Here is an 11,729-nt window from a genome sequence, read left to right as displayed (position 1 = left end):
GACATCATCAAAACCTTGTTTGTGGCCTGTCGCCACTCAGAAGCCCGTTTCATTGCCAGGGCCCTGAGTGGGCGGCTGCGCCTGGGCCTGGCAGAGCAGTCAGTCCTGGCTGCACTGGCTCATGCCATTGGTCTCCTCCCCAAAAGGGTGGTCCTTCAAAAACTGGAGTATTTCAGTTATCCTAACCGACTGTTAAAAGACTTTCATATTTTTTTACCACACTGGCCACCGCTCTCCTATATGTGCCGCCTCCTCCTATTAGAATGTAAACTTTTGAGGTAAGGGACTGTCTTGCCTTTTGGATATTTTTATCTCCTGTAATTAGCTTCATGCTCAGGCCCCAAGTAAGTAATTAATAATAATAATTACAATAAAAACAACAACAATAATAATCTCATTCATTTTAAAGTCAATATGCTAAGGACCTGTGTGTTTTCATCAACTTGGAAACTCCCTTGGACCCATCTACTAGTTAAGTCTTAGGGAGTCACCTTAGTCTCAGAGATTGGCTTATTCATGGTCATGGAGCTGTTGTTGTTATTGTTGTTTGTGCTTCATTTTCTTTTTTTGTTTGTTTGGTTTGGTTTTTTATTTTTTGTTGTTGAGGCAATTGGGGTTAAGTGACTTGCCCAGGGTCACACAGCTAGTAAGTGTCAAGTGTCTGAGGCCAGATTTGAACTCAGGTACTCCTGACTCCAGGGCCGGTGCTCTATCCACTGTGCCACCTAGCTGCCCCTTTGTCCTTCATTTTCAAAGAGGACCATGACATCAGGAAGGTGATGTCATGACTTGCAAGGAATTCGATTTATGTCTGTGCAAAGTCCAACCCCACTCTCTCCTCCAGAGCTATCTGGGTCCAGTGGCAAGATGTATTATCAGGGTCCCCTCATGATGGTGGCAGTGGTGGCAGTGGATGTGGAGGTAACGGCTGCTTTAGGACGGTGACGGGAGAGCGCGAACCTAGCAACCCTTCTCTCCCTACCCCTACCCCGCCCATGCTGTACACCCCATAACGCTGCCCTGACCCCAACCCCTGCCAGGATGACGGTGAAGTATTTCCTGGGGCAGAGCATGCTCCGGAGCTCCTGGGACCAAGTGTTTGCTGCTTTCTGGCAGCATTCCCCCAAGCCCTTCAGCAAGCATGTGCTGTCCAGGGGGCTGCTCACAAAGACCAACAGGATGCCCCACTGGGCAGAGCGCTTCTTTTCTGTAATGTAGCCCCCTCAGTGTACATCCTCAAAGGCTCTATCGTGGATCCCCAAAACCAGACCATGACCACTTTCACTTGGAACATCAACCATGCCCGGCTGATGGTTGTAGAGGAAAGATGTGTTTACTGGGTGAACCCTGGAAACAGTGGCTGGACTGAAATCCGATGGGAGGCCTGGGTCTCTTCCAGTTTGTTTGGGGTCTCCAGAGCTGTTCAGGAGTTTGGCCTTGCTAGATTCAAAAGTAACGTGACCAAGATCATCAAAGGCTTTGGGTACATCTTGGCCAAACTGCAAGGTGAAGCTCCTTCTAAGACACTGGTTGAAAAAGCTAAGGAAGCAACTGAGAAGGCAAAGGAAACTGCTCAGGAAGTGACTGAGAAGGCCAAGGATTTGGCCAGCAAGGCAGCCACCAAGAATCATCATCAGCAGCAACAACGCTATGTTTAAAAGAGTCACCCTACTGCTTCCCCTGCAATAAAAAGGCCCTGCTGCCTTCCCAGAGCACCCCAAGGCTGAGAGACTCCAAGCTCCTCCTGGAGCACTAGCCCTGAGCAGACCATCAACACAACGCAAACCCGCAGACAATCTCGCTTTTGTCCCATTACCCACCCCGTGTCCGAGTTGTAATGTATCATTAAAAATCAATTTTCAGTCCTGTCAAAAAAAAAAGATATATTATCAGGACCACTGGAGATGGTCCCGGATGTTTAAGGCAATTGGGGTTAAGTGGCTTGCCTAGGGTCACCCAACTAGTATTTGTCTGAGGTGAGATTTGAACTCAGTGCTCTATCCACCGCACCACCTAGTTGCCCCTTAGAGCTAGTAATTGTCAGAAGCAGGATTGAACTCAACTCTTCCTGCCTCTGGGTCTAGCCATTTATCCAGGAGGCTGATTCAAGCCAACACACTTTTATTAAATATACACTATGTAGCAGGTGGGGCAGCTAGGTGCTGAAGTGAATAGAGTACTGGTTCTGGAGTCAGGAAGACTCATCTTCTTGAGTTCAAATCCAGCCTTAGACACTTACTAGCTGTGTGATCCTGTTTGCCTCAGTTTCCTCATCTATAAAATGAGCTTGAGAAGGAAATAGCAAACTCCTCCAGTATCTTTGCCAAGAAAACCCCAAATGGGGTCACCAAGAGTCATACATGAATAAAAAAAGGAACTGAAACAATGTGTTAGGTCCTGGGATAAAAGAACAAAATTAATTGATCTCTCAAGAGGCTTTTATTCTTTGGGGGGGGCATGGTGTATACACAGATAAAAGGGTAGAGATCTATTATAGAGGGCAGTTTATCAGTAAGAGAGCTGGAGTCTTAGAGGGCATAATGTAAATAACACATGAGTGCTGCCCATTTCTTTCCTAGACTTTCTCACCAGAGATACTGGTCCCTCAGTAGATTTTGAGCTGGACTCATTTCCTGAGATGCAGCAAGAACTAGATTAGGTGATACAGTGAAAAGAGGACTGATTTTGAAGTCCAAGGACCTGGGTGCAAAATCCTACCTTTGATGCTTGCTGCCTTAATACTTGCATAACTTTAGACAAGTCAAACTATTGGCCTTAGTTTCCCTATCTGTAAGGTGAGGGTGTCTATCATACTACATGGCTCTGTATCCCATGACCTGACCTGCAGGTCTGGCTAGGTCATTCTTAGCTGCAAGACCTTGGACAGCTCACTTCAACTCTCTAATGTATTATATGTGAAGTGGGGATATGAATACATATACTACCCACCTTACAGGTGTACTGTAGAGCATCACATACCAATAAGAAGGCAGGACAGTATAATGGAAAGGGTTGTTAGGGTGACCCAGAGACTCTGGGTCAGAATCCCAGCTTTGCTATTTATTACCTTTGTGATCCTAGGTAAGTCCCCCCGCTCCGTTCCTAGTGACTGTGAGAGCATATTTCCTGCATCTTTCCCCACCTGTCTGCCTCTTCATCTATGGGCCTTAGGTGTAGGAGCCCATGCTGGCTCAGGATTTGTGGGTGGTGATGTGTGGGTGAAGAGAGCAGCAGGGAACTTAGCACTAGCAGCCCTTACCTCACAAAGACAATCTGGTTGTTTTGCTCTCCTCACCCTATCACCATTTCCCACCATCCCATGACATCTACCAGTGTTCTTTCAGTTTTTCCTTTCCCCCTCCCCTGTCTTCCTCCTGCCCTCTCCTCCCCCATCCTCTCCTCCCCCATCCTCTCCTCCCCCATCCTCTCCTCCCTTCTCTCTTCTATCTCCCATCCTCTGCCCTTGCCCCTTCTTTCCCTCTGCTCTCCTCCCCTCCCCTCTTTCTCTTCCTCTTTCTCTCCTTCTGTTTCTTTGTGTCTCTCCCTCCCTCCCTCTCTTTTCACCCCACCCCCCACTTAGTGGTTCATTTACTGCTCAATCTGTGATTAATTAAAACAATTTAAATAACTGTGCTGATGCTAAATTCATTTAGAGCTACCTCCTCCATGCCTGGCTGCGGAAGATCAAGGGGGGCTAATGGGGGCTGAGCTCTGGGTTGACCACCAGGGGGCACTGTGGCCACAGATTTGGGAATGTGGAAAGTCTTTAGGTTGGGCAAGGGGGTGGGAAGGTCAAGGAAAGGGTTAATTGCATCCTCCTCCCCCCATCAGTGCACCTCTCCCTTACATTATTCTCCCAGATGTCTTTTTGGCAAGTCAAGAATTAAGAAGGTTGGAGGAAGCTGAGGAAGGGAAGGCTGTAGCCTGTCGACTTTACTCTTGGTACCTGCAGACTCTCCATCCCCGCCCCCCCCCCATCCTTACCTGGGTCACCTGGAGGAGATTTAAGGGCATTACTGGGCTGGTTACAATTTGCGATTGGAGAAATTAAGATATACAAAGTCTTGCATATATAGACATATTCAATCTCTCCTTGATGTGGCTCCAGGGGCCCTGGGAAGGTGCCCCTCCCTGCCTTATCCAACTACAGAAATGATCTATAATCGTGCTTAAAACTCCACCATTCACCCTTCATTCTTTCCGGTTTACACATTGCCTTAACCTCCCCTCTTCTCTCCCAACACATTACAACATTAGGCATTAATATATTTAGAGGCAGCCAGGTAGTGCAGTGGTAGAAGTCCAGGGCTGGAGCCAGAAAGACTCACCTTCCTCGTTTCAAATCTGATCTCAGACACTAGTTGTATGACCCTAGGCAAGTGCCTTAACCCTGTTTGCCTCCATTTCCTCATTTCTAAAATGAGCTGGAGAAGGGAATGGCAAACTACTCCATTATCTTTGCCAAGAAAACCCCAGATGGGATCCCAAAGACTTGGACATGACTGAGCAACAATATAACAAATTAATATTTTAGTGTGAATTATGGAATTTAGAGCTGGAAGGAGACTTAAAGATAAATTTGTACAGTCTTTTTCATTTTGTAGATGAGTAACTGAGACCCATAGAGAGTGACTTTCCCAAGGTCATACATTACCTGACAGGAGAGCCAGGATTGAAATCCATGTCCAGAGATCCAGATCCAGAGATCTTTCTGTGATACTAAAAATTAATTTAGCATGTATCCTGCAGATTCTACTGGATTTGGGGTCAGACAAACTGGATTCAAATCCTGACTTTTCTACTTATTCAGTAGAATATACCCATATATGCTTATTTTCTATTTATTTAATTTAGGTAATTCATTTGCCCCCTCTTTGGGTCTTGGTTTTCTCATTCATAAGATGAGATGGTTCATCTAGATGACCTTTAAGATCCCTCCCAGTTTTAAATCCTAGGAACCCCCATGATGAATGATTTAAGCTTGACATGTAATGATTGATTATTTGTGAATGAGTGAATAACTTAAGTATGAGTCAAGAGTTCAGTTTTGGGCTTCAAATTTCCCCCTTCATTCACAGATTTGGTTTGTGTCAAATGAAGAGCTCTATGGCTTTTATGCTGCCCTGTAAAGACACTATAGTATAGCAGGAAACATGCTAGATTAGACAAGAGGAGACATGGGTTCAACAACCCATACAACATACAACCCCTGAAATTTACTAATTATGACTAGGGCCAAGTCACTTAAGCTTTGAGTCTTAGTTTCCTTATCAGCCAGCTAGATGGCACAATGGATAGAGCAACTGGCTTTGGAGTCTAGGAGTCCCTGAGGTTTAAATTTGGCCTCAGACTCTTATAAGCAGTGTGACCTTGGACAAGTCACTTAACCTGTTTGCCTCAGTTGTAAAATGGGAATAACAATAACCCCTACTTCCTATGGTTATTGTGAGGATCAAATGAAATAATAAATGTAAAACACTTCACACAGTGTCTGGAACAGAATAGGTACTTGGTAAACGTTAGTTGTTTCTTCTTCTTTTTTTTGGTCTGGCAATGAGGGTTAAGTGACTTGCCCAGGGTCACACAGCTAGTAAGTGTCAAGTGTTTGAGGTCAGATTTGAACTCAGGTCCTTCTGAATCCAGGGCTGGTGCTTTATCCACTGCTTCCCCTAGCTTCCCCATTTCTTCTTCTTTCTCTTCTTCTTCTTCTTCCTCCTCCTCCTTCTTCACTGTAAGATGTAGCTGATAATTATAGGCTCAAATACCAAAGCCTGGAAAGTACCTTAGAGGCCATTAAGTCCAACTTTCCCTCCCCCACTATTTTACAGATGAGAAAAATGAGGCCCAGAGAAGCAGTTACTTGCTCAGCATCACATAATTAATGTACCTGGGGTAAGATTTGAACCTAGGACTTCGTACCTGTGAGCATAGCATCTTTCCCTATTCTCTACACTGCTCTGTTTTTCTGATGCTGGAATCACCAGCCTCCTTGGATAATGTAAAGGCAAAAGGCAATCATGTTATTTGAAGATTGTTATTATTATCTCAGTGGGGGCTAATGACCAGTTGGGACCTGGGGCATTTTGTCCTAGTTACCTAGATGACTATAAGTTGGATCCAGAGGTATGCTAGAGCCAACTCATGCCTACAGGAGCCAGTAGTTAAATTTTCTGTGTGTGCATTTGTAGCTTGGAAACTGGTAAATAATACAAATCAGGGTATAATTTGTCTTTTTGTTGTTGTTGATTATCTATACTGAAAGTGATGGAGAAAATGTTAATAATGCAAATTAAAATTTAAAAGTGTTTCCTTTGTCCTACTTTTCAGAGAGCTGGTTGTTAAACATTTCCAGCATATTCCTGTCTAAATCAAACTGTGTAATTTAAAATTCTAAATGTGGGTTCTAATCTGTCCCTCCGTTTTTTGGGGGAAACTGACTAAAATCACTGATAAATGAGTTTAGGTTCTTTAAAGGTTTATTGAAAGATAGTAAAAGAAAGAGAAATTTTGAGAACAGGTTTTCTATAACCTGGCAATCCTAACCTTCTTAAACTTCCACTTCTGAAGTCCTCTGCTACCATGCCGATCTCTCGAACCAAAAAACGCAGAACTCTCTCCCCTGCTCCCCTGCTTCCTGCTTCCTGTTCCCCTCCCAGAAATGGGAGGTTCTTCAAGCTGATTGGCTAGTGTCATTCAAATTCATCGGTTCACTGGACCCGAAGGTGGTCTCGATGTAAAGTTCAAAATTTTTAGTTTCTGAGAACAATTACTTTCTTAAGTACCCTTAAGTACCAGCAGGATGTGTTTACAATCTAGTAAACTGGAATTAAGCCAGTAATCCAGTCAGCAGTCAGTCACTTTATCCAATTCAATCAGTTTAAACCAGTCTCCAGGTGGGCCCCTGAGTATCTGCTAAATCTCATCTATCACATTCCATTATCTTGATGCAATACCACAGAGATCATCTAGTTCCTTTATCTCATTTTATTGATGGGGAATCTGAAGCCTAAAGGGGGCTGCAGCACTGCTAGTCAGAAGCAGAGGTGGGACTGGAAACCCGGTCATTTAATCATCCAATGTGGAATTGAAAAGGATTTTGTAAGTTATCTAGGGCTGCCCACCCATTTTACAGATGGGAAAATCGAGATGTCACACATAGTAATAGTCAGTATTTGGACAGAGCATCTCTGCTCTTTATGCTCCACTGCACTGCTGGATTTAAGGGCACAATGCAATGAAGACCCTCAGGTCCTGGAAAAGGACATTAGAGCCACAGTAAGAGAGCCTGAGTTCAAATCTTGGCTCTGTCATTTACTGCCTGAGGTAGTCTGGGCAAGTCATGTCACTGCTCTGGTTCTCAGTTTCCACATGTCTAGAAGGAAGTGGTTGGACGATATGCCTTCTGGAGTCCTTTCTCACCTCAAGATTTCTCATCCTCAGTCACTGCTATGGATCTTGGTTTCTTCCTCTGTAAAATACAGATAATAATACCAGCACTATGTAGCACTGGTGGTTGTGATGAGGAAAAAGTTTGGTGTCTCTTAAAGGATGGTAGCAATGTGAATTGTTATTATCCTATGAATTAGTGTTCTGCACACTCAATTAATGAGCATCTGTGGGTTGCCTACTGGCTGTTCCTCATTGGAGGATTTAGGTTGTCTTATGTGGTAGAACACAAAGTAAGTCTTAGAAAAGACATCTCAAAATACAGTAATTATCTTAGAAAGGATGAATTGACAAGAATGTTGGAACATTGAAATTTAGTCAAAAGAACTGTAGTCTGGGAGTCAAAAGCATTGGATTTCAGTATCACAGGGACCTCAAAATTATATCTTCCCACATTGGCACTTGGGGCTAGCTTGGGGGAAGGTAGCTGGAACTCTGCTGATTTCTTTCTCATGAACTAGTGATGTTATGGGAAGATGATGTGGTATTTGGGAGAGGAAGATGCCCACATGGCTTAGGAAAGATGTGTGAATCCAAATTATACAGTTGGAGAGAAACTCGGCTACTCCTGAAAGCTAGCCATTCTTCTTTGAGGTGTGAGGTCTACAGAATTATAGTTCCTGAGAGAAATGCAGAGATGTGTTCTTTGATCTGCCTTAGAGTCAGAACTGGGATTGTGGGTAAAGGAGACCTGGGACTACCTCCAGGAAGGCATCTTCTGAGGAATAAGTTGACTGAGACACCAAAAACAGAAAGAAGTAGAAGATGATGGTGGGATGTTCTACTGAATCTTATGAGACCTTCGCATTGAGGTCTACATGGACTATGACAGAAGAGGAGTGCTGACATCTGCTGGGAATTGAGGAAAAGTGCAAGTGGAGTGGGATTGAGAGGGGGAAGACCTGGGAAAGCAGCTGGCACTAGTACCCTTTAATGGTATCTGAGGAGAAAGAACTTAAGAGTGTTGTAGGAGATTTGACACTCACTACCTGAGGAAAGACTGGGAAAGCCTCAGTAGGACATATATTCTCTCTCCCTCTTTCCCCATCTCCCTTTCTCTCCATATATACATATACCAATGTGTGTGTATGACTAAGACTATATACATACATGTGTGTACATACACATATACATAGATATGTATATGTGCATATATATATATGTATACATAATTACTTTTGGGACACCACACATGCACATGCTGGAGAGGGTTGCAGCTGGGACATTGCCCAGCATCTCAACACAAATGACTGTAGCTATGTTAGTATAATAACTGTCAGCATGTTGAAAATAACTATTCTTTTTTCAATGAGTTCTAATATAGGTTCTATTTATTTTCATGGACTTATAAATGCTCCTGCTTCTTTGAGCTTTGTAAACGATGTACTTTCAAGGAGAGCTGATTATGATGTTTTGGGAGTGTCAGATACTGAAATTCCCATATTATCTGTTGGGGGGGGCAATGTTAATGAGATACTCTTTAATGTGTATTGAAGTCTGGAACATAATATGAGACCTTCTGGCACAAGGATTAGTCAAATTTGTGCTCTACCAATCACTCACTATGTGATTTTTGTGTCTCGATCTGAGCCACTGGATTCCAATGACATCTTCATGATTGATTTCTATATGTGTACATACATATATAATTTTTTTGAAGGATACTTGGAGATGAAAAAATGGCTAGTCTAATTACGCTAAGTATTGATGGATTTTTAATATCATTCCCTTGCCCCATAAACATTTCTCCACAGGGGATGAAATAGAGATACTTTGAGTTTATTTCATACAGAATTGATCTTCTGTTAGAGCCAAAGGAATAATCTCTTTGTATGTGTGTGTGAAAAGGATCATGTGTGAAGGGGACTTGGCTTAAATGCAACACAATCAAGATAGTGTTAACAACCTAAAAGCATTTTCTCTATTCTGAGGTCAAGTGTAAGGCATATCCCCAGGTTTGGATATGTTGGCCTGAGGAAGCTGTAACGGTTCCCAGCATGTACCCACTTCCACCATACTTGGGTAATTCATTTCTTCTCTTTGATCATCAATATCCTCATCTGTAAAATTAAGGACTTAGAGGTAGAATGGACCCCATAGGTCTAGTCAAACACACTGTGATTCTCCGGGGATATGTCAATAGAAGGAATTGGAAGGAAAAAATATTGTATGGAGGGAAATATTGTATGACAAGTCTTCTAGGGCCAAGGTGGTCCTAGACATGGAGAAGTAGAAAAGATTTCTGGTTTTATCCTTTGCCTGAATTTCTCTAAAACTCATGCCCTCCTATGATCTCCTCTAGGAAAACTAGCCTACTAGTGGGACTGGGGACTGGTCTTGTCTTTGAGTATGCATTAGAATACTTCCTTTAGGCCAGGGACCTCTACTGATGAACCATGAATATTGGCCTACCAGATCAAGTACAATAATTGTTCCTATGGCTCCTTCATATGACTCATGAACATTTTGAGGATAGAGGATGAGCATTGCCAGAAATTGCCACCAAAGCTCTATTCTCATGACTCATTTGAAGTCTTCTAGCACCAAAGGATTCAGAACCTATTTCAGTAAAGGTATTGTCCTGTGGTGGTGGTGGGGTGATGAACATGACTTGTCTAAGCTCACACAGATACTCAGTAGCAGAATTGGGATTCAAAACCACTTCCCCTGACATTGAGTCCAGTGTGGTCCCAACTATACTATGTTCTTCTTTAAACTGTGTCCTTCACCCATGGCAAACCCACTGCCCCTCCTCTGGTGATCTCAAGGCTTCAGGTACTTATTTAATATAACTTTCCTTATAAAAAAGGCTGGAGACTCTTGGTCTAAAGGGAGGGGGGGAGGGAGGGGAGAAAAATTTGGAACTCTAAATCTTATGAAAATGAATGTTGAAAACTACCCTTACATGTAACTGGAAAATAAAAGAAATGTTTGTTGCTGAAAAAAAATAAAAAAAATAAATTAATCTAGAAAAAAATGAAGCACACAAAATATTACCCAATAATAGAGGATTTGGTGGGAATCACATCAGCTCATCTAGAGCATGAGCTCAGAAGGTAATACTTGGGTTTCCCCCTCTGTCTTTTATAAATATCCTCTATTACCTAGGGCTTTGAATGGAAGAAGCAAGATGGAGACAAGGCATAGGAATATCACAATAATCCAGGGTAGCCATGAAAGTAACGACCATCCCACCCAAAGTACCCAGAGACTTACAGAATTCACACAGTAGGACTCATGAAATTTGAGAGGCAGAAAGAAAAGAAATGAATAAATACTTGTTTTTTTTCCCACCCACATTTTTTTAAAGTGGGAGGAAATTGATGGTTGGTAGAAACAGATAAAGTTCCACTTGTAGATGAGAGACTTAGAGAATCATAGAGTATTAGCTCTGGAAATAACCTTATAAGTGATATAGTTCTAGGACCATAGATTTAGATTTGGGAGGGATCCTGGAAGTTATCCAGTTCAACTGGAACATGATTTATTAATTTCAACTTGGGAAAGTTCCATTTATACATCTATAAACTTAGAGATTCACAGAATATTAGTTCTAGAAATAGCCTTATAAATTATGTGGTCATAGTATAATAGATTTAGAGCTGAATTCATCTGGTCTAACTCACCCCTTTCTCACATCAGAAACTGAGGCTCCAAGTTGTTAGGTGACTTGCCTAAGGTTACCCAGTAAATAAATGTCAGAGTCAATATTTGAATCCAGGTCCTCTGTTTCCAAGTGCAACATACCTTCCATGGCACCAGGATGCTTCCATCAAGAAAGTGGGGTCCAAAGTGGTGAAATCATTTACTCATGAACTGAGTTGCAGAGAATGAGCTGAAGTATTTGTATTCTCATTTCAACTCTCTTGAATTTCATGAGGGACATTGACAAAGAGAATATTTCAAGAGAAGGTAACCAGAATTATGAAGGGCATAAAAGCTTGTCATGAAAACCTGGAGAAGAAGAGACTTGGGGGAGACATAATCCTTATATTCAAATATCAGAAGAGGGAATAGGCCTATTTTGGGTCCTGACAGAGGGTAGAACTAGGAAAAATACATGAAAATTAGGCAGACACATTTCAATTAAATTTAAGAAAGAATCACCACCACAGCTGTCTGAAAATGGAATAGGATGCATCATGAGGTAGTGAGCCTACCCTCAGCAAAGACTTCTAAAAGCCTGAATTGCCATTTGTGTTAGAGCTGACATGACCCCTGGTCTCTGCCCTCTGATGATCCTGGCAGGATACTCATTGAGTCACCACTTTTAGGCTCAGCTA

At 42.5% G+C, this 11,729-nt stretch overlaps 1 protein-coding gene across 1 annotated transcript; it reads left to right on the top strand.

Moving 5' to 3' along the window:
• Positions 1–1,041: 1,041 nt before the first annotated feature.
• Positions 1,042–1,658, top strand: LOC122729051 (PRELI domain-containing protein 1, mitochondrial-like). The gene is given in 3 exon segments (XM_043967716.1): positions 1,042–1,204; positions 1,207–1,506; positions 1,540–1,658. Coding segments are annotated over 3 exon segments (582 nt in total).
• Positions 1,659–11,729: the final 10,071 nt, after the last annotated feature.

Source organism: Dromiciops gliroides, chromosome 5 (genome assembly GCF_019393635.1).
Source record: "Dromiciops gliroides isolate mDroGli1 chromosome 5, mDroGli1.pri, whole genome shotgun sequence".
NCBI lineage: Eukaryota > Metazoa > Chordata > Mammalia > Microbiotheria > Microbiotheriidae > Dromiciops > Dromiciops gliroides.
This window is presented reverse-complemented; position numbering and strand designations above follow the sequence as displayed.